This window comes from Scyliorhinus torazame, chromosome 9, assembly GCF_047496885.1.
Source record: "Scyliorhinus torazame isolate Kashiwa2021f chromosome 9, sScyTor2.1, whole genome shotgun sequence".
NCBI lineage: Eukaryota > Metazoa > Chordata > Chondrichthyes > Carcharhiniformes > Scyliorhinidae > Scyliorhinus > Scyliorhinus torazame.
The window spans coordinates 243,073,492-243,096,190 of record NC_092715.1 but is presented as its reverse complement, the minus strand read 5'-3'; the positions used below and the strand labels follow the sequence as shown (position 1 = coordinate 243,096,190).

At 45.3% G+C, this 22,699-nt stretch overlaps 1 protein-coding gene across 5 annotated transcripts in view; it reads left to right on the top strand.

Annotated features, from left to right (window-relative positions):
- The window catches only part of LOC140429773 (lysine-specific demethylase 4C-like), a 557,303-nt gene that overhangs the window by 50,711 nt on the left and 483,893 nt on the right, over window positions 1-22,699 (top strand). For 4 of the 5 annotated variants that reach the window (XM_072517215.1, XM_072517213.1, XM_072517214.1 and 1 more), the window contains one exon: window positions 14,820-14,995. The exons of the other annotated variant lie outside the window; for it this stretch is intronic. In XM_072517215.1, coding sequence (XP_072373316.1) covers window positions 14,820-14,995 — 176 coding nt within the window. The remainder of the gene's footprint in view (window positions 1-14,819; window positions 14,996-22,699) is intronic. 5 annotated transcript variants of the gene reach the window in all.

Sequence of the window (22,699 nt, the reverse complement as noted above, 5' to 3'; positions counted from 1 at the left end):
CAAGAGAACTCCGGGAAAGTGTGTATGTGGAGGACGTGCAGGGTGGGGATCTGTGCTAACTTCTCTACAGAAATGGGGACTGAGTCTCTTGTTGGGTGATCCTGAAAAGCTACTCTATTTAAGGTTAGTTGAATGAAAGACTTCAGTTCAGTGAAGAATCGGATTGATTGGTGACAATCAGATGTCCCTTTAATCGGCTTCAATCTTATCCGTGTGATGGTTCTGAATTACAGCTAACCATCTGGCCTGCTGTTGGGATGTCTGTCTGCTTCTCGGTCCTGGGCCATGCATTCTCTCGTACCTCCCGTCGCGAAAGCCAGTTTCATGGCACTCTTTCTATTTGCCATCCTGCTGATATGTCCGGCAGTTGAGACACTTATGTTGATTTCAGGGTGCACCGTGACCCTTTTTACAACTACTTGGGGTCGTGACCCGCACTTTGAAAAAACCTGAATTAGAGAATGGCAAATTGAAAAAATTAGCAGTCGAACTATGCCACCAGCCACCCGATAATCAAAGGGCAGGTGGTGCAGATTTGTGAGAGAGGATAAGACTGATTTGTGCTCGAGTTATAATTTGGTGGGGATTTCAATCTTGCACAATACCTACCCTGCATGTAAATTGGAAATAAAAAAAAAAGTGAGGAATTGAAAAAAATATTTAGAGTACCCATTTTTTTCAAATTAAGGGGCAATTTAGCGTGGCCAGTTCACCTACCCTGCACACCTTTTTGGGTTGTGGGGGTGAGACCCACGCAGACACGGGGAGAATGTGCAAACGTCACACGGACAGTGACCCGGGGCCGGGATTGAATCCGGATCCTCAGCACTGAGGCAAATTATGAGGAATTTATCTCTAATATAGTAGATAAGGAACCTACCTGCATTGGGTGATGCTAAATAACAAAATTATCAATGAGGAGAAAGCAATAGCAAGGCGATCGTAATGTTCCGACAATCTAGAGTGGACATGAGGATGGAAAACAAAAGGAAGGCAATTAAAAAGCCTGCATTTAAACAACCTGATTTAAAGACCACGAGCATGCATGAGAATGGTGAAAAGGGAAGTGATACTGAAAGAAAAAGATGTAAAGGAGGGAAAGTGGGATAGTTTTAAAGATGTAAAATTAATCTTTCTCTGACAGGACAGATACAGATTAGAAAAGTACACCTAGTTTGGCTTAGTAGCAAATTGTGGAAAGCACTCAGGAACACGGAAAGAAACATAAATTTCTCCATGTTTCCCAAAAAGAACAGAGTATGGATATTTAGAACATAGAACATTACAGCGCAGTACAGGCCCTTCGGCCCTCAATGTTGCGCCGACCTGTGAAACCACTCTAAAGCCCATCTACACTGTTCCCTTATCGTCCATATGTCTATCCAATGACCATTTGAATGCCCTTAGTGTTGGCGAGTCCACTACTGTTGCAGACAGGGCATTCCACGCCCTTACTATTCTTTGAGTAAAGAACCTACCTCTGACATCTGTCTTATATCTGTCTCCCCTCAACTTAAAGCTACGTCCCCTCATGCTAGACATCACCATCCGAGGAAGAAGGCTCTCACTGTCCACCCTATCCAATCCTCTGATCATCTGTATGCCTCAATTAAGTCACCTCTTAACCTTCTTCTCTCTAACAAAAACAGCCTCAAGTCCCTCTGCCTTTCCTCATAAGATCTTCCCTCCATACCAGGCAACATTCTGGTAAATCTCCTCTGCACCCTTTCCAATGCTTCCACATCCTTCCTATAATGCGGCGACCAGAATTGCACGCAATACTCCAAATGCGGCCGCACCAGAGTTTTGTACAGCTGCAACATGACATCATGGCTCTGAAACTCAATCACTACCAATAAAAGCTAACACACCGTATGCCTTCTTAACAACCCTCTCAACCTGGGTGGCAACTTTCAGGGATCTATGTACATGGACACCGAGATCTCTGCTCATCCACACTGCCTAGAATCTTACCATTAGCCCAGTACTCTGTCTTCCTGTCATTCCTTCCAAAATGAATCACCTCACACTTTTCTGCATTAAACTCCATTTGCCACCTCTCAGCCCAGCACTGCAGCTTATCTATGTCCCTCTGTAACTTGTAACATCCGTCGGCACTGTCCACAACTCCACCGACTTTAGTGTCATCTGCAAATTTACTCACCCATCCTTCTACGCCCTCCTCCAGGTCATTTATAAAAATGACAAACAGCAGTGGCCCCAAAACAGATCCTTGTGGTACACCACTAGTAACTGGACTCCAGTCTGAACATTTCCCATCAACCACCACCCTTTGTCTTCTTCCAATTTCTGATCCAAACTGCTAAATTTATAAAACCATTAAAGAATGACATTAACTTGAGCACTGCAAAGGTGAATCATAAGGAAAACTAAATCTTGAAACAATCCACAATAAAGCATTGAGCGGTTCACCTACTAACAAATCACAATGGGAAAATGGTATCTGAAGATAAAGAAATTGCTGTAGTACTTAACTGTTATTGCAAGAGGGTTCACAAAAAAATTGGTGAGGGTTACCAGAATTGTGGCAGTATGCTCAAAGTACGGTAGCATTGTGGATAGCACAATTGCTTCACAGCTCCAGGGTCCCAGGTTCGATTCCGGCTTGGGTCACTGTCTGTGCGGAGTCTGCACATCCTCCCCGTGTGTGCGTGGGTTTCCTCCGGGTGCTCCGGTGTCCTCCCACAGTCCAAAGATGTGCAGGTTAGGTGGATTGGCCATGATAAATTGCCCCTAGTGTCCAAAATTGCCCTTAGTGTTGGGTGGGGTTACTGGGTTATGGGGATAGGGTGGAGGTGTCGACCGTGGGTGGGGTGCTCTTTCCAAGAGCCGGTGCAGACTCGATGGGCCGAATGGCCTCCTGCACTGTAAATTCTATGAAACTATGAAAGTTAAATTTAGACTGAACATTTTCAATTTCAAGAGGACATATTGAGAAGATTGTTAAGTTTAACGCTCCTGGCTCTAATAATTTTCATTGTAGGGTTCTAAAGGAATTGGCGCAAATGAATGAGAGTCCTCTAGTGGGTATTGTTCAAATTTCACAAATTTTGGACCAAATCCAAGAGGATATAAAAAGAGCACGTTTGATTCCCATTTGAAAAAAGGATGAACCATCAAATTATAGGTCTTCAAGACTTACTTGGCAAACTGTTTAGAAAATAATATGAAGGTGTCTCTTGAGCAATTAACTAATCCAAGATGATCAGCTTATTTTTTGGATGGAAGGCCAGGCTTGACTAATTTGTTGCATTTCTTTCGAAGAGATGACAAACCGAGAAGGTAGAGGGTAGACAGTGGATGTTATCTGCTTGGATTTCAGAAAGGTGTTTAGCACTGTCCTACCTGATTGGGCACTACGTAAGGTGCAAGCCCATGGAATAGTTGGAAATGGTTTGAAGTTAACTGGCAAATGACTGGTGATGGACAATGTGTAGTGGTGTATGGTTAGGTTGGCAGCTAGTTACCAGTGAAATGCACAAGACTCAGTGCTGGAGTTATTAATTATTTTTATCAGTTAGTGGAAAGAATTGTGTCCCAGTGTGCACATTTGATTAGGATACCAAATTGAGCAAAGTGGAAAATGATGCATATTGCAACGAAACCAACATGTTTGATCGGTGGTTGGAACAGATGTCATTTCATGCAGGGAAGTGTAAGGCTTTTAGATTTGGAAGTGGGAAGGTTACATGGATGTTATAAATGCAACGGTTTTGAAGCTGGAGAAAGATCTGAGCGTTTTAGTGGACAGCTCCCTATCAGGGATTCTGAGAAGTGTGTTGATTCTGTTTTCTTGTGAATTTGAGTATTCTGTGGTGGCACATAAGTAGTGTCCAATCAGCAATTCACTGTACTTTCACATAGTTGCTGCAAGAGTTTGGTGATTGCTGTAAAACGCTGTGGAGGAATCATAGACTCTCTCTGCTTGTCTGTCTGCCTGCATCTTTCTGCCCCCCTCTCTGCGCCTGCCCCCTCTCTGCGCCTGCCCCCTCTCTGCGCCTGCCCCCTCTCTGCGCCTGCCCCCTCTCTGCGCCTGCCCCCTCTCTGCGCCTGCCCATCCCTCTGCCCCCCCGCCTCTGCCACCTCTCTGCCCCTGCCCATCCCTCTGCCCCCCTGCCTCTGCCACCTCTCTGCCTCTGCCCCCCCCCTCTGCCTGCCTACTGCTGAGTTCTTTTTTTAAATGTGTTTTATTCCAAACTGAAGCCAACTGTGTTGCAGAGAACATCCACCCAGACAATAGAATACACAGTTTGTACAAATGTGTCCCCTTTATTCCCCCCCCCCCCCCCCCCCTCCCAAGGTGACAAATAGTTCCTTAAACATGGATAGGAATGGATACCACCACGCGCAGAACCCATCCTCCGACCCCCTTAGCTCAAACATCTCCAGGCTTATAAATTCCTGTCTATTGCTGATTTGAACCTGCAGAGAATGTCTTGAGACCTGAATGAATCTATTGTGAAAACCATTACAGACTGAAAGCAGAAACCTCTATCTGAAAGCCTGGACAGAGGAAGACAACCATCTGAAACAAAGACTCTTATCCTTTTCATTTCACCATTATTTTCTACCTCTTTTCCCCTCTGTTTGTCTGTCTTCTGAGTGTGTGTACAGGGGGGACGAGTTAACCAGTTGTATTTGCATATTTAATTACAGTTATTAATAACAAATAATTGTGTTTTAACTTACAAACCTGGCGACTGCAGTTATTTGCCATCAAAAGACCGGAGATCAGATATTTTCCAAGAAGTAATTGTTTATTTCAACCGTGTTGCGACTCTGGGTCGAGTGAGGCTGGAATTGACCGCACACTATCCCAGGGTGTCGTAACACATGCCTGACTCGCGCCAGGCTCCATTCACCTATCACCCATGTGTTTGCTAACCCACATTTGTTTTCGCACTACTTGATGGTCTCCTCCTCCCTATCTCTGCAACCTTTTCTATTACCTCTTTTTCTTTTAAAAATAAATTTAGTGTACCCAATTACCCCTTTCCAATTAAGTAGCAATTTAGCGTGGCAAATCCACCTACCCTGCACATCTTTTGTGTTGTGTGGTGAGACCCACGCAGACACGGGGGGAATATGCAAACTCCACACGGACAGTCACCCAGGGTCAGGATCGAGCCCGGATCCTCAGCGCTGTGAGGCAGCACTGCTAACCATTGTGTCACTATGTCGCCCTGCTTTTCTACCACCCTTAAAGATAATCCTCGCTCCTCCATAAGACATCGGAGCAGAATTAGGCCACTCGTCCCATTGAGTCTGCTCCGCCATTCAATCATGGCTGATATTTTCTCATCCCCATTCTGCTGCCTTCACCCCATAACCCCTGATCCTCCAACTCTGGCATTTTGCAAAACTACTATTTCAATGGCTCCACCATTGACAGCTGTGCCTAAACCCTAAGCTCTGGAATTGCTTCTCCGAACCGCTTTGCTACTCTTTCCTCCTTTCAGGATGATCCTTTAAAATGTACTTCTTTTTATAATCTTTATTGTCACAAGTAGGATTACATTAACACTGCAATGAAATTACTGTGAAAAGCCCCTAGTCGCCACACTCCGGCGCCTGTTCGGGTACACAGAGGGATAATTCAGAATGTCCACGCACACGCGGAGAAATCCACGCAGACAAGGGGAGAATGTGCAGACTCCGCACAGACCGTGACCCAAGCTGGGAATTGAATCTGGGACCCTGGAGCTGTGAAGCCACAGTGCTAACCACTGTGCTACCATGCTGCCCTGTGCGTGTTTATATTTCCTTATGTGGATTGGTGTCAAATTTTGTTTGCTGATGCTGTTATGGAGTGGCTTGGGATGCCTTAATCCGTTAAAGGCAATGTATAAATGAAACATCGTGTTCTCAGTATTTTATTGCTTCCCTTTTTGTGGTAAACATCAAATAGTACAGCTGAGTCCGAAGGATATGGGACTGTATTGAGAGAGTCGTGCAGAGGGTTTATTTGGAGAGGGGTCTGTTCGACTGAATGTCAATTACAGTTTATTAAACTATTTCATATAATGTTCCTGTTACATGGCCATGAGTTCATTTGACTGTTTTTCTCTCTTACTTAGCCATACCACTGTTTATTCATTCATGCAGTTGCCTCTACCCAATTCCCTTATCACTGTCAGAACTGTGTATTGTTTTATAATGAGAACTGGTGCATTTGTAATATAGAATTGTAGCAGAAATGGGGTTTAGTTTCTATGGGTAGGGAAGAGGCCAAGTTCTACTGCCACAACCATACTTGTTCTATATGGTGGAGTGGTACCTGATAGCTTAATGAAGAAGCTTTGTTCTGCACTTCTCTCTTGACCATAGTTTCAATGCTGATACTTGGCTTTACCAGAGTTTCTTTGAAATGCTTTCCAGTGGATAATTAAAATAACTGTTTGTAAATTTATGTAGTTTAAAGAACATTTTTTAAATCATGTCTTTGTCAGGAAAGTAAATTAGTGAGTTCAATCTAATCACAATACATAAGAATTTTTAAAAAAAGGAATGAACCATATGACCCCCTCAAGCCTGCTTCGCTATTAATGGCTGATGTGCCTCAACTCCACTTTGCTGTCCGCTTGCCCTATCCCTTAGAACAGTTATTTTCAAAGTCGGGGTCGCGATCCGTGGGTGTCGGGAGGGTTGAAAGCCCATCAATCGCGCCGTACCCGGCCAGAGAATATTCTTTTTTCTCCCACGTCCATAAAACCTATTCCCGGATAGATTTCTTATAATGAGTAGGGCACTAATCCCGAAAGTGGAGGGAACGGAATATTCGGCTATAGCCATCTCGGATCACGCCCCGCATTGGGTGGAGCTGGAGTTGGGGGAGGAGAGGGACCAGCGCCCGTTGTGGCGCCTCGCTGTGGGACTGTTGGCAGATGAGGAGGTGTGCGGGCGGATCCGGGGGTGTATTCAAAGATACATGGAGGCCAACGACAATGGGGAGGTGCAGGTGGGGGTAGTCTGGGAGGCTCTGAAGGCGGTGGTTAGGGGAGAGCTAATTTCCATTAGGGCCCATAGGGAGAATAGAGAGAGGAGGGAAGGGGAGAGATTGGTGGGGGAGATATTAAGGGTGGACATGAGCTATGCAGAGGCCCCCGAGGAGGGGTTGCTTAGGGAGCGACAAAACCTCCAAATGGAATTTGATCTATTGACCACGGGAAAAGCAGAGGCGCAGTGGAGGAGAATGCAGGGGGAGGTATATGAGTGGGGAGAAGGCGAGCCACATCAGCTTCGTAAGAGGTAGGCAGCGAGGGAGATTGGTGGAATTAGAGATAGAGGGGGAATACGGCGTCGAGTGCGGTGAGAATAAACGAGGTATTTAGGGACTTCTATGGGGATCTGTATAGGTCTGAGCCACCGGGGGGGGGATGCGTCGATTCTTGGACCAGCTGAGGTTCCCGAGGGTGGAGGAGGAGCAGGTGGCTGGTTTGGCGGCGCCGATTGAGCTGGAGGAGCTGGTTAAAGGATTGGGGAGCGTGCAGGCGGGGAAGGCCCCGGGACCGGACGGGTTCCTGGTTTAATTTTACAGAAGGTATGTGGACCTGCTGGGCCCGTTGCTGGTGAGAACACTTTCAATGAGGCGAGGGAGGAGGGGACCCTGCCCCGACAATGTCCCGGGCGCTGATCTCGTTGATTTTGAAGCGGGATAAGGATCCATTGCAATGTGGATCGTATAGGCCGATTTCGCTCCTCAATGTAGATGCTAAGTTGTTGGCGAAGGTGCTGGCTACGAAGATTGAGGACTGTGTCCCGGGGGTGATCCATGAGGACCAGACGGGGTTTGTGAAGGGCAGGCAGTTAAACACGAATGTGCGAAGGCTCTTAAATGTGATCATGATGCCCTCGGTGGAGGGGGAAGTGGAGGTAGTGGCGGCAATGGACGCGGAGAAGGCCTTTGATCGGGTGGAGTGGGAGTATCTCTGGGAAGTGTTTGGGAGGTTTGGGTTCGGGGAAGGGTTCATAGGATGGGTCAGGCTGTTGTATAGGGCCCCAGTGGCGAGTGTAGCTACGAACCGGCGGAGATCGGAGTACTTTAGGTTGTACCGCGGGACTTATCCCCTTGTTGTTTGCACTGGCAGTTGAGCCCCTGGCCATGGCACTGAGGGAGTCTAGGAACTGGAGGGGATTGGTCCGGTGGGGGGGTTGGGGGGGGGGGGGGGGGGGAGAGGAACACCGGGTGTCATTATATGCTGATTACCTGTTGTTATATGTTCCAGACCCAGTGGAGGGGATGGCGGAGGTCATGCGGATCCTTAGGGAGTTTGGGGACTTCTCGGGCTAGAAGCTCAACGTGGGGAAGAGTGAGCTCTTTGTGGTGCATGCGGGGGACCAGGGAAGGGGGATAGACGAGCTACCGCTGAAGAGGGCGGAGAGGAGCTTCCGATACCTGGGGATCCAGGTAGCTAGGAGCTGGGGGGCCCTGCACAAGCTCAATTTGACATGGTTGGTGGAGCAGATGGAGGAGGACTTCAAGAGATGGGATATGCTGCCACTCCCTGGCGGGTAGGGTGCAGTCGGTCAAGATGACGGTCCTCCCGAGGTTCCTCTTTGTGTTCCAGTGCCTGCCCATCCTAACCCCCAAGGCTTTTTTAAAACGGGTAAGCATGAGTATTATGGGATTCGTATGGGCGAATAAGACCCCGAGGTGAAGAGGGTGTTTTTGGAGCGTGGCAGAGGCAGGAGGGGGCTGGCGTTGCCGAATCTATGTGGCTATTATTGGGCAGCTAATATGGCGATGATCAGTAAGTGGGTAATGGAGGGAGAGGGGGCGGCGTGGTAGAGGCTAGAGGTGGCATCTTGTGTGGGTACGAGTCTGGGGGCGCTGGTGACGGCACTGTTGCCGCTTCCGTCGACAAGGTACACCACGAGTCCGGTGGTGGCGGCGACTCTGAAGATCTGGGGGCAGTAGAGGCGACATAGGGGTGAGGTGGGGGCCTCGGCCTGGTCCCCGATATGAGAGAACCGCAGGTTCGTTCCGGGTAGGATGTATGGGGGGTTTCTGAGCTGGCATCGTGCAGGGATTAAAAGAATGGGGGACCTATTCATCGATAGGACTTTTGCGAGCCTAGAGGCGCGAGAGGAGAAATTTGGGTTACCTCCCGGGAGTGCTTTTAGGTACATGCAAGTGAGGGTGTTTGTGAGACGGCAGGTGAGGGAATTTCCGCTGTTCCCAGCACGAAGGATTCAGGACAGGGTGATTTCGGGTGTATGGGTTGGAGAAGGCAAGGTCTCGGCGATCTATCAGGAACTGCAGGAGGCGGAGGAGGTCTCGATGGAGGAGTTAAAGGGTAATTGGGAGGAGGAGCTGGGGGAGGAGCTGGATGAGGATCTGTGGGTTGATGCCCTGAGTAAGGTTAATTCTTCCTCCTCTTGCGCCAGGCTCGGCCTAATACAGTTCAAAGTTGTCCATAGGGTGCATATGACAGGGGCAAGGATGAGTAGGTTTTTTTGGGGTGGAGGACAGGTGTGTGAGGTGCTCGGGGAGCACAGGAAATCACGGCCACATTTTCTGGACATGCCCGGCACTGGACGGGTTCTGGAGGGGCTTTGCGAGGACTATGTCCAAAGTGGTGAACATCCGGGTCAAGCCGAGCTGGGGGATAGCATTATTTGGGGTATCGGACGAGCCGGGAGTGCAGGAGCCGAAAGAGGCCGGTTTCTGGCCTTTGCGTCCCTGGTAGCCCGGCGGAGGATCCAACTAATGTGGAGGGATGCGAAGCCCCCAAGCGTGGAAGCTTGGATTAACGATATGGCAGGGTTCGTCAAGCTGGAAAGGATTAAGTTTGTCTTGCGAGGGTCTGTACAAGGGTTCTCCAGGCGGTGGCAACCGTTCCTAGACTTTCTCGCGGAACGTTAGGTGGAGGTCAACAGCAGCGGCAACCCAGGAGGGGGGGGGGGGGGTGCGTTTGGTTTTTCTGTTTTGTTTAGGTTAGAGTGGGGCGTTTTTTCCTTACTGGCGTGTTCATTTGTTAAATGGGGGTTATTGTATTTTGTTGGAAAATTCATGTCTAATTTTTGCTTGTTTTGTGCTTTATTCTTTCTTTTGTTTCTGGTTGGAGTGTTTTGTTGAAAATCGTTGAAAATTTGAATAAATATATATATTTTTAAAGAATCGCGGCGTTCCCAATCGCGGGAATTAATGCCCGACGGCCGCAGCAGCCAGCTTTTAAAAATGCCGGCTGCGACCGGTTTTAAAAATGATGGCTGCAACCTGCATTCAGAATGCGGGCGTGCTCCGCATCCATGCCCACTCATCAGTGCGCATGCCCGGAGCCCAGCGAGAAACACTGCCTCCTCCTGACGTCACCATGCTGACCCAGGAGAAGATTTTAAAAAAAATTCAATGCCGTCTTTCTGCCTGAAGCAACGGCAGAGAGCAGGTCACGCGCCCCGAACAGTGATGTCACGTGCTCTGGGCGTGATTGCGATTCCTCCTGCAAACAAGAAACAGGACTGAAAACTTTAAAATGGATTGTTTTGTAAAAAGGATGAGAGGGTCTGAGATACCAACAGTCCAGGATCTTGCAACTAAACCTGCTGGAGAGAGTTGCCTCCGGAGAATCCATAGCAGGACAAAGCAGTGATGGTGTGAGCTCCAGGGCCTCTGGTGAACAGCCCATTAAGAAGAAGCTGAAATCAGGCACAAAGCAGTGTAAAGATGATTTTTTAAGGTATGGCTTTATTAATTGTGTCAATGCAAATCAGGATGTGAAGCCCATGTGTGTTATATACAGGGAAGTATTGCCAATTGAAAGTTTAAAACCCTCAAAACTTCAAAGGCATTTGAAGACTAAGCATGGGGTGTTCGAGGACAAAATCCCTTGATTTTTTTTGAAGGATGCAGCGCAAACTTAAGTCATCAGCTGAAGTCCTCAGCAGAAATGTTACATTGAACGACAAAGCACAATTAGCCTCTTACATGGTAGCTTACCTTGTAGCTAAAGAGAAAATGCCCCACACTGTAGCAGTGAGATTAATTCTCTCTGCAGCTTTAGCCGTAGTTCGTACGGTCCGAGATGAAAGATTTGCTGAAAAAGTGAAATGCATCCCACTTAGCGATAACACAGTGGATTGCCAAATTTGTGATGTTGCTGAGAATTTATAAGCCAGCTTATTTCCTGTTTGAAATCAACACAGGAGTTCTCAATACAACTGGATGAAAGTACAAATGTTTCAGATTGTGAAACCGTGCTAGTTTACGTTATGTTTGGCACAATGAATTTGTTGAGGATTTACTGTGCTGCTTGGCATTACCAACCCACATGACTGGTGCAGAGATTTCTTAAGCATTGAATAGTTACGTGGTTGGAAAGTGCGGTCTCGACTGGGTTCTTTGCAGAGGAATCATAAGTGATGGAGCAGCCAACATGACTGGGAAAAACAACTGAGTTATAATGAGGATTAAGGAGGCAGCTGGTCAGGCCATTGTTTGAAATGATTGCTTTATTCACTGTGAGGCACTGGCATCGAAACAAATTCCAACCAATCTCGAAGTGGTGTTGAAAGAAATTGTGAAAGTTGTGAATTTCATTAAACGCAGCCCACTCCATACCAGACTTGTTGAGACTCTGTGTTCTGATATGGGGGCCAAGCGCACACATTTATTGTTCCACTCAGAGGTACGTTGGCTGTCAAAGGGTTGGATGCTAGTCAGAGTTTATGAACTGAGGTAGCAAATCCACCCTTTCCTCCTCGAGAAATCGTTCCGTCTGGCTGATTCGTTTGCTGATGAAACATGGATGCTCACTATGTCTTGCCTTGCAGACGTCTTTTCAATTCTAAATGAAGTGAACCTCAAATTACAAGGGAAGGATGGTGATTGCTTTCGGCATTTGTGAAGAAATTGAAGCTTTCCAAATGACATTGAAAGTTTGGCAATTGCGAGTGCAAAGCCACAATTACTTCATGTTCCTCACACTGCTGCGACACATCGGAGAAAACAGCATTAGTAAGAAAACTGTAAATGGACTGTAAAGCCGTATTCGGTCGCATCTGGTTGCTCTGATCAACAGTTTTTGTCACTACTTTCCAGAGGACAAGTTTAAGATTTTGAGAGCGAGACGAGGTGAGTGAAAAATACCATTTGAGATCTGAGAATCAGTTACTAACTTGCAGCTGACTCCAAATGAAGAAACTGAACTTCTGTGCCTCAGCTGTGACAGTACATTAAAAACACAGCACAAATCAATGAGGCTGTCAGCATTCTGGAGTACTGTCTCCAACAAGTATCTGGAGCTGAGTAAAACAAGCATTTTGTTGCTGTTGCCCTTCACAATGACGTACATGTATGAAGCTGGATTTTCCGTCCTCACAAAGATGAAGACGGCACAAAGGAACTGGCTGAATCCTACACCCGATATGCTCATTACCTACTCCTGTTAAACCTGATTGGAGTGAGATCGGAAGGATCAAGCAGGCTCACGCCTCACATTAAAGGTAAGAGAAAATGGTGGTTCGCGAAGGTCGGCCGGCGTTGTTCGCGAAGGATTGCCGGTTGGTAAAAATGGGTCCCGGGCAAAAAGTTTGAAAAACACTGCCTTGGAACATTTAGGAAATCTGCCTAAGTTGGCCTTAAATTTATTCAATGATGGATCATCCACATTGTGCTGTGTTAGAGAAGTCCAAAGATTCACATCGATTGAAGTGAAGGCATTTCTGCTCATCTCGGTACTAAATGATCGACTCCTTATCCTGAGGCTGTGCCCCTGCAAACCAGATTCCCTAGCTGGGGAAATAACCTCTGTGACTACCCTGTCAAACCCCTTCAGAATCTTCAGTCCTCTGATTCTTCGAAACTCAGAAAGTACAGTCCCAATTTACGCAGCCTTGCATCATAGGACAACCCCTTCACCCCACAAACCAATCTAGTGAACATTTGTTATGCCTTTCGAAGATATGGGAACCAAAGCTGTGTCTAGTACACCAGATGTGGTCTTACCAAAGTCCTGTAAAATTGTGGCAATACATTATTATTCTTGTACTTCCAGTCCCCTTGCAAGAAAGGCCAACATGTTTTTGCCTTCCTAATTGCTTGCTATATCTTCACCCTAGCTTTTGGAACACTCAAATAAAAGCAAAATACTGTGAATGCTGGAAATCTGAAATAAAAACAGAGAATGGAGAATGCTGGATAGGCTGCCAGACGGGTTTATCTTGCTTTTTCTGCTTTTATTTCAGCTTTTGGAACACATTCCTTGTACGACTACAACCAGGTTTCTCTGAACATTGATATCTAAAAGTTTCATGCTTTTTCTATTTTTACGACCAAACTGAACTTCATGCTTTCCCCCTCATCATACTCCATTTGCCACCTTTTGTCACTCATTTAACCAGTCTATATCTCTTTGCAGCCTACTCACCGCTTCCATTTGCACTGACCTTTCTATCAGCAAGCTTTGATATATTACTCTTGGTCTCTTTGTCTAAGTCATTACAGGTGCCGAACTGGCGCCAGAATGTGGCGACGAGGGGCTTTGCACAGTAACTTCATTGCAGTCCTAATGTTTGCCTACTTGTGACAAAAAAGATTATTATTATAACATAGATTGTAAATAGTTCAGACCCCTGCACTGCCACTTTAAGCGCTCCATTGGTTACAGTCTACCTATTTGAAAATGTCAACTTTCTGCTTCCCATCTGTTAATCAATTTTCCATCCATGCTCAATCTCGATTGACTCAGCCTCTCATCAATTCCATGAGTCCTTATCTTGTGTGTTAACCGACAATCTGGCACTTTATTGAATGGTTTTTGAAAATCCAAATATACTTTATGTAATGACTGGTTCCCCTTTATCTATTCTACCCTATCAGTTACAACCTCATGAAAATTCTTCAGTACATTTGACAAATCTGATCTACATTTTGTAAAAACAGGTTTACTATGTTTGATTATACAATGATTTTCTAAGCACATTGTTAAGACATTCTTAATAGATTCCAACATTTCCCCATTGACTGAAGCCAGGTTAACTGGCCTGTATTTTTAACTGGCCTGTAAATATCGAGATTGGAAAAAATGATCCGTGAAGGCGGATCTTTACAATCTTTACAAATCTTTACAAATCTTACAATCTTTACAAAAGATTAATCTTGTTGGGACCAGCAGAACGGTTGGATAAAGAGATAGTCAGTTCATCCCTCCTCATCCAGGACATAACATTTTGGGGTATCCCATCCAGATGGTAACAAACTGCGGAATCTCGCCTGGGTTAACAAATTTGTGGAACTTCACTTGTGGACCAGTAACAACAATTTGTAAGGTGTTCCTAAAATACTGGTGGTTGTGCGTGCAAATTTACTGACATTGAAATATGTCCTGACAAAATGTGCAGGAGTAATTAATTTTTAATTGAACAACACTCCTACTTTATCAGGGTGGTTACTTCAAATCTTGCTTGGTAGATTTGTGTTTTTACATATTCTTTGGGGCACTCTGAGTTGCTTCTTTGGGTATAACATAAAGGCTTGCCACCTGCACCTGCAGATGACAAATGCGTAGAAGTGTTACATCCCTCTTCTCTCAATGCTTCCCCTCTTGCACACCATCCTTATCTTCCATCCTCCTTTTTCCCTGTCTCCCTATCCTCCCTCGCTCGTCCACTCTCTCACTCTGCCCACTTTCCCATTTCCTTCAATCCCCACTTCTCCCTCACACCACTCCTCAAATATGGGAAAAAACACCAGTAGAATATTGATATCTGGCAGTATGAATGTATTACAGTTCGGATTATATCAATATCCTTAGGTGCAGGAATGCTTTCATCTTCTAAAATTTTTTTTTTTTGCCCAGGTGATTCCACCAAAGGGTTGGAAACCTCGAGGAAATTATGATAACATTGATAACTTGGTTATTCCTTCTCCGATTCAACAAATGGTCACTGGACAGTCGGGTCTGTTCACCCAATATAACATACAGAAAAAGCAATTGACTGTGAAGGAGTTCAAATGCTTGGCCAATAGTGATAAGTAAGTACAATTTTGAGTATGTATTTTTCCATGTGTTGTCATTTTACTGTAAGAAAATTCAGAGAAAATGCTCTGTAAATGTATTTAAAAATACCATCTCAATTGGACTACATTCTGCTTAAAGTTTGCATGTTTAATGTACTGCCCTGGAACCGTTCAGTTTCAACAATTCTGCAGTTAGCAAGCATTTGTGCTGCAAACCTTCTTGTCAACGCAGTTGATATTTCTCTGATGTGGTGCACCAGCTGACAGGTGAGTCAGTGAAGCTTAAAACAACTGTTTGAAAGATGTTCAAGTAGGAAGCTTACAGTAGTTAGCAGAAAACCATTTTATCTTTTGCACGTAACCAAGGTTGGGAGGTAAGAAGGAATGGTGTGCATCTCCGAAGTTGATGAAGCCAAACATAGGCAAGAATTCTTAGTGGAGAAACCTAGTGAGTGCTCCCCACCACCCAGCCTTCATGATTTAGCAAGAAAATGCACCTGATGAATTGTTTTACATCTAGACTATTTTGGTGCAGAACAGCCTATGGGAATTGCATTATTACGAAGAATTATTTCACTTAATCACTCATTCTGGTTTGCTGAAATGTTATTATTGGGTAAAGACATTTAATTTCTGTTTATTTTTGGCTGATACTGGCTTTTCATTATAACGCAATTGGCTGAGGTCCCATTTCGATTTAATTTGTTTATTTTTATTTCCCAGTCGAGATGCATTGCATCAATTGAGAAGCTGAACCAGTCCAACCTTTCTTAGGGAGCTGTTTTCTCCCAGGAATGTAAGGTCCGTTCTTGAGACTAGGTTTATGATTTGAGGAACACAAACGTGGTAAAACATGAAGTCACTGGACACTCGGTCACTTGTGTTCATTGCCAATCATGCCAATTTACAGCTTTTATTATGTTGCTTAGTAGTGCTTTTATGTGGCTAGGTTTATTTGAAGGCAGACTGGTTCAGGGCAGGAACCTTTTTCCTGCAGGTCAGAGTGTAAAAGGTAAGGTATGGAAATTACATATTTTATATGTGGATGCTGCAAGTGAGGACTACATGGTGGAATTGGAAAATGTAATTGTCATTGGAATAAAATCTATTCTGGCCGAAAATGTCAAAGTTCTTGTCGAACCAGTAGTTGAAATGTTGTGACGAATATCAGTGCCCTATCCCAACAATTGGATCATGTCCTCCACATAGGACTCCGAAGATTTCTCTACAACCTTCTGATTACTGGAGTGGTTGTTAGATAACCAATTCCATTCAGTTATAGATAACGCTGGCTTTGAAAGCAGACCAAGACAGGCCAGCAGCACGGTTCAATTCCCGTAACAGCCTCCCCGAACAGGCGTCGGAATGTGGCGACTAGGGGCTTTTCACAGTAACTTCATTTGAAGCCTACTTGTGACAAGCGATTTTCAATTCATTGTTTTTTTTCATATCATCATGAGTAAAGCGGATGAAAGAAAAGTGAAGTTATTGATCTGATACTGGAAAGTGGGATAACTTATCAAGGTCAAATTAGCTCATTTGCAAAGATAAGGGTAAATTCACAGAAGAAGCTAATGTTCCGCCTTTACTGTAGTCAATGAAGGCTCAGACAAAATAAGTAGATTTATCATTGTGTTAGGATTCTTTACATTGTTCCTTGTTCACTACACAAGGCACAGAAACGTCTTAGAAAAAACTGTCCAACCATGACTAACGAGAGGTCAAAGAAAGGGGCTAATAATTTTGCTAAAAAGAGTAATAAGCCTGAATTTTTGGAGGAGTTCAGCAAAGAAAGGGCGGCACAGTGGTTAGCACTGCTGCATCACTGCACTGGAGAATCCTGGTTCGATCCCCACCCTGGGTCACGGACCTTGTGGAGTTTGCAAGCTCCCCTTGTCTGTGGTCTCACCCCCACAACGCAAAGATGTGCAGAGTAGGCGGATTGGCCTTGCTAAATTGCCACTTAATTGGAAAAAGAAGAATTGGGTACTCTAAATGGATGTTAAAAATAATTCAGCAAAGGAAGACCCAAGATATTGATTAAGAGAAAAGAATATGAGAAACATAATATATATAGATAAAAGAGGACGAGGTTATTAAAAGTAAATATGAACCTGTCAGAGACACGCATGGGAAATTTAATGGGTATAAGGAAATGGTGGGGACATTATGAATTTGTCTTCACGATAGAAGACAAATAGTATTCCGGCGGTAATGGGAAACCAATTATCTAGCAAGAATAAGACACTTAAAGAAATCTGTTCAAGTAATTTCTCTGCTAATATTTCTTTAATGGGATTATGTGGCAAAAAGTTCTGTGAATCTAATGATCTCCATTCTAAGGTTTTTAAAGAAGTAGCTACAGAGATAGTGGATGTATTGTTCCGCCTTTACTGTAGTCAATGAAGGTTCAGACAAAGTAAGTTGATTTTCCAGAATTCCTTACATTCAAATACTTCCCACGGATTGGAAGATGGCAAACATAACTGCTATTTAATAAAGGAGGATGAGAGAAAGCATGGAACTGTAGGCCAGATAGCCTAATATCAGTACAGTACGTGTTAGAATCTATTATTAGGGATGTGGCAACGGAGTATCTTGAGAATCATGACATGATTAAGCAGAGTCAATAATGACATCAGTTACCAGTTTCATCCTCAAAGAACTCTTAAGATGGAAAAGGGGGAACCAGTAGATGTGATATATTTGGATTTTCAAAAGGCATTCAAAAAAGTGCTACCTATGAGGTTAATACACACAACTAGGATTTGTGGGATTTGATGCAATATATGAGAGTCAGTTAATGGACACAAAATAAAGTAAAATTGGAATCATAGAATGGTTACAGCACATAAGGAGTGCCAGCTCTCTGCAAGAACAGTTCACCTAGTGCCACTCTCCTGCCTTTACCCCATACCCCGGCAGTTTTCTTTCTTCAGATAATCCAATTTCCTTTTGAAAGGCACCATTGAACCTTCTTCCACGCGAGCTGTGCATTCTTGATCCTAAACACTCAATATTTTTAAAAATAATAGACGTTTTCCGCATTTCACCTTTGGTTCTTTTGCATTTCACCTTAAATCAGTGTCCTCTGATTCTCGATCCTTCCACCAATGGGAATGGTTTCTTCCTATCCATTCTGTCCAGATCCCTCATGGTTTTAAAAACCTTTATTGGATCTTCCCGCAACTCTTTCTTCTCCGAGGAGAACAGCCCCAGTTTCTCCAATTTATCCATGTAACTGAAGTTCCTCATCCCTGGAAGATTTTTTTTGAATCTTTTCTACACCCTCTCTAATGCCTTCACATCTTTCCTAAAGCGGCTGCCCACAACTGACCGCAATATTCCAGTTGAGGGTGAATCAGTGTTTGAAATGAAAATCGCTTATTGTCCCAAGTAGGCTTCAAATGAAGTTACTGTGAAAAGCCCCTAGTCGCCACATTCCGGCGCCTGTTCGGGGAGGCCGGTACGGGAATTGAACCATGCTGCTGGCCTGCCTTGGTCAGCTTTAAAAGCCAGCTATTTAGCCCAGTGTGCTAAACCAGCCCCGTAGTTTTGTACAGGTTTTATCACTTGTTTTTGTACTATTCATAAAGCCCAGGATCCGCTATGCATTATTAACCACGCTCTCAACCTGCCTGGCCACCTTCAACGATTTGGGTACATATACTCATAAATCTTTGTTCCCGCACCCAATTTAGAATTTTTGCCTTTATTTCATATGAAAATAAATCCGTTCACACTTCTCTACATTACATTTTGTTTGCTACCTGTGCTCTCATTACACTAACCTGCCTATGTCCTTTGAAGTTTAACATATTGTCCTCCTCCTAATAGTTCCATGTGCAAATTTTGAAATTATACGCGGTACTCAATGTTTTTTTTTTTGAAAATATATTTATTCAAATTTTTCAACAAATTTTCAACAACCCCCCCCCCCCCCCCCCCAACAAGAAAAACAAAACAAGAACACAACAAGCAGAAATTATACATTGGATTTTCCCCCATATACAATAACCCCCCATACAACAGTAAAAACACAAATAGGGAAACCCCCCACCTTAACCCAAAAGCCACCCCAAACCGCCCCTGGGCTGCTGCTGCTGCTGACCTCCTCCTAACGCTCCGCATGATAGTCTAGGAACGGTTGCCACGGCCTGGAGAACCCTTGCACAGACCCTCGCAAGGCAAACTTTATCCTCTCCAGCTTGATGAACCCTGCCATGTCATTGATCCAAGCTTCCACACTAGGGGGCTTCGCATCTTTCCACAGTAACAAAATCCTCCGCCGGGCTACCAAGGACGCAAATGCCCGAATACCTGCCTCTTTCGCCTCCTGCACTCCCGGCTCGTCCGATAGCCCAAATAATGCTAATCCCCAGCTCAGCTAGACCCGGGTGTTCACCACCTTGGACATAGTCCTCGCAAAACCCCTCCAAAACCCATCCAGCGCCGGGCACGACCAGAACATTTGGACGTGATTTGCTGGGCTCCCCGAGCACCTCCCACATCTGTCCTCCACCCCAAAGAACCTACTCAACCTCGCCCCTGTCATATGCGCTCTGTGAGTAACTTTAAACTGTATTAGGCTGAGCCTGGCGCAAGAGGAGGAAGAATTAACTCTACTCAGGGCATCAGCCCACAGACCCTCATCTATCTCCTCCCCAAGATCCTCCTCCCACTTGTCCTTTAACTCCTCCACCGAGGCCGCCTCCTCTTCCTGCAGCTCCTGGTAAATCACCAAAACCTTGCCCCTGTACTCCATGTTTAGGGTCATTCTGACATATCAAGAAAAGATGAGGTCCTAGCAACCACCCCTGGGACTCCCATTATGAACCTTCCAGTCCAAAAAGCAACTGTTCACCACTACTTTGTTTCCTGTCACTCAACCAGTTTTGTAATCATGTTGCTGCTGTTCCTTTTATTCCATGAGCTTTAACTTTGCCAACAAGCTTGTTGTGTGAATTGGAGAGACCTGTTGTTAACTTGTAGGTGCAGCAAGCAACGAGGAGGGCAAAATGGTGCGACCTCCAGTGGCAGCCATGATCTAATCGGTCGCACGCAAGGTGTCTCCTGCCTGGAAGAGTTGATTTTGGTCCTTTCTACTCGATTAATGGGGGATTTTTATGAATATAGTGTGAGGAAAATGGAGGGTTATTAGTTCTCCCTGGATTGGAATATCTACGGGATATCAAAACTGGTTAAAATCGGTGAAAGCCCTGGCCCAAGAGTTGGAGGAGACTTGTGACACAGCACAAGCTAGGAAGATGGTGGAGGGGGAAGGGTCATCATCGATGGTTAAATTGCCAATGGAACAATTGATGACCTTCATTCAGGAAGAATTTCAACAGCATCGCAAAGAGATGCAGGGGCACCGGTCAAGTGCGATTGAGGGGGCAGTAGCACTTCTTTGCGGGACCTTGGATCGGGTGGCGAAGCACTTGGCGACACAAGGAGTGGCGATCCAAGAAGTGGAAAAGGTGGTGTCCAACCAGAGTGACCGGATTGTGTTGCTTGAGGCGGAGATGGCAATCCTGGGGAATGTCTAAGGTGCTGCGTGCGAGGGTGGATGATCAAGAAAATCAGTCTCGGCGGCAGAATCTTTGTTTTGGGCCTCCCAGAGTGCATGGAGGGAATGACTGCCATGGGCTATGTCACAAAAATGTTCGTGAAGTTGGTGGAGGGGAGTATGTTCGACAAGGCCCCGGAGATGTTCTGGACCCACAGGTTCTTGATTCAAAAGCTAAGATGGGGGAGCTGCCAAGCGTGGCTATTGTGCATATGCATAAGTTCCAACGGAGACTTTAATTGTGTAATTGTGCCCAGGGCAGACAAATCGAGTCCTAAATCAATGGTAAGGTTGGGGATGGGGAGGGAGTTGGTGGTGTTTATGAATCAGATACATAGATACATCGAAGATAGGAGCAGAAGGAGGTCTTTTGGCCCTTCGAGCCTGCTCTGCCATTTATTACGATCATGACTGATCATCCAACTCAATAGCCTAATCCTTTTTTCTCCCCATAGCCTTGGATCCCATTCTTCCCAAGTGCTTTTTCTAGCCGCCTCTTGAATATATTCAATGTTTTAGCATCAACTACTTCCTGTGGTAATGAATTCCACAGGCTCACCACTCTTTGGGTGAAGAAATGGCTCCTCATCCCTGTAGAAATGACTCCTCATCTCTGTAAAAATGTCTCCTCACCTCTGTTGGGGATGCTGGACCCGTGGAAGTTTTGGCACCCAGGGGAGAGGGAATATTCCTTCTTTCACATGTCCATCAGATGTACTCCCGATTGTTATGGGCCAGGGTTTAGAGAACACCAAAATATATCATGGAGTTCACCTGACCTACAACCTTTAATAGATTTTGGTTATGAGGAGCACCAGGGACCACTTTCCATGTGTTATGCAACAGAGATCTTAAGTATTTTTAAACAAAACAATGTTTATTTTATGAAACCAGTTAATATTTTATGAACACACAGTAAACATCTTATCAACCACCAACACAAATACCCCCCCCCCCCCCCCCCCCAAAGATACAGTACTCTATAGGTAACCCTGAATAACTTTCGTAACAACATCCATAAGCCAAACACCCTTTTTCCACAAAAACAGTAGGTGTGAATTCCTTACAGAAAAACAGGTATTACTTTGAAGTTATCAAGTGGTCTGGAGACATTCTTTAGCATGCAGAGAGAGAGAGAGACCAAAAATACACCACCTTTGTTTGAATTCAGCTCCCAACTGAAAACTAAACCAAAAAACTCAGAACCACTAAGCAGCTTCCAGCTCAAAACAAAAGTAAAAGACAGAATCACAGCTCAGCTCCACCCACACAATGACATCACTGCAACCATTTGCTAAAAACACACACTTCTTAAAAGGACCCTCACATGACACTATTAATTTTTTTGTTGTGAAAGGCAGTGTTGATAGGCATGATGGGAGCAGAATGTGCGGGAATAGTGATCTTGTACCATGCACCACACTACTTGAAGGGGGGGGGGGTGCACAGAGATTGGGGTGGAGGGTAGAATTGACATTGTTGGCGGTCCAGGAGTTCTGTGGTAAGGTGGCACTGGCAATTAAGAACCATGTTGATCTGAATCAAAATAGGCAGCCAAGTTCTGGGAGGCATTGAAGGCAATGGTCTGGGGGGGGGGGGGGGGAATTATTTTGTTTAAGGCCCACAGAGACAAGGTTGTGAGGGAGGAGAGGCAAGGGCCGTTGGAAGGCATTGTGGAGGTGGATCAGAGGCACTCGGTGACCCCAACTAGGAAGTTGCTGGCGGAGAGGAAGAAGCTGCAGGGGCAGTTCGATTGGCTGACAACGGGGAAGTTACGATGGCTACGAATATGAATACAGTGATATGGCTACGAATAGGAGTACTGTGAGAAGATGAACTGGCTGCTTGCCCAACAGCTGCGGTGGCAGGCAGTGACCAAGGAAATTGTGCAGGTGCGGGCAATTGGGGGAAGGAGGGGGTGTCGGAGCCGGAGAAAATAAATGGGGTTTGAGGCCTTTTACCGGAGGTCGTACAGGACTGAGCCTGCGGATGGGGTGGGAAGGAGGAAGCAGCCATGGGCAGATTCTGGATGGGTTGGTGTTCCCGGAGCTGAGGAGGAGGAGGGGAAACGGCAGGACTTACTGGAGTGTATTGGGATGATGCAGTCAGATTAGACGCCGGGGCCGGATGGCTCTCCGGAATGTTATAAG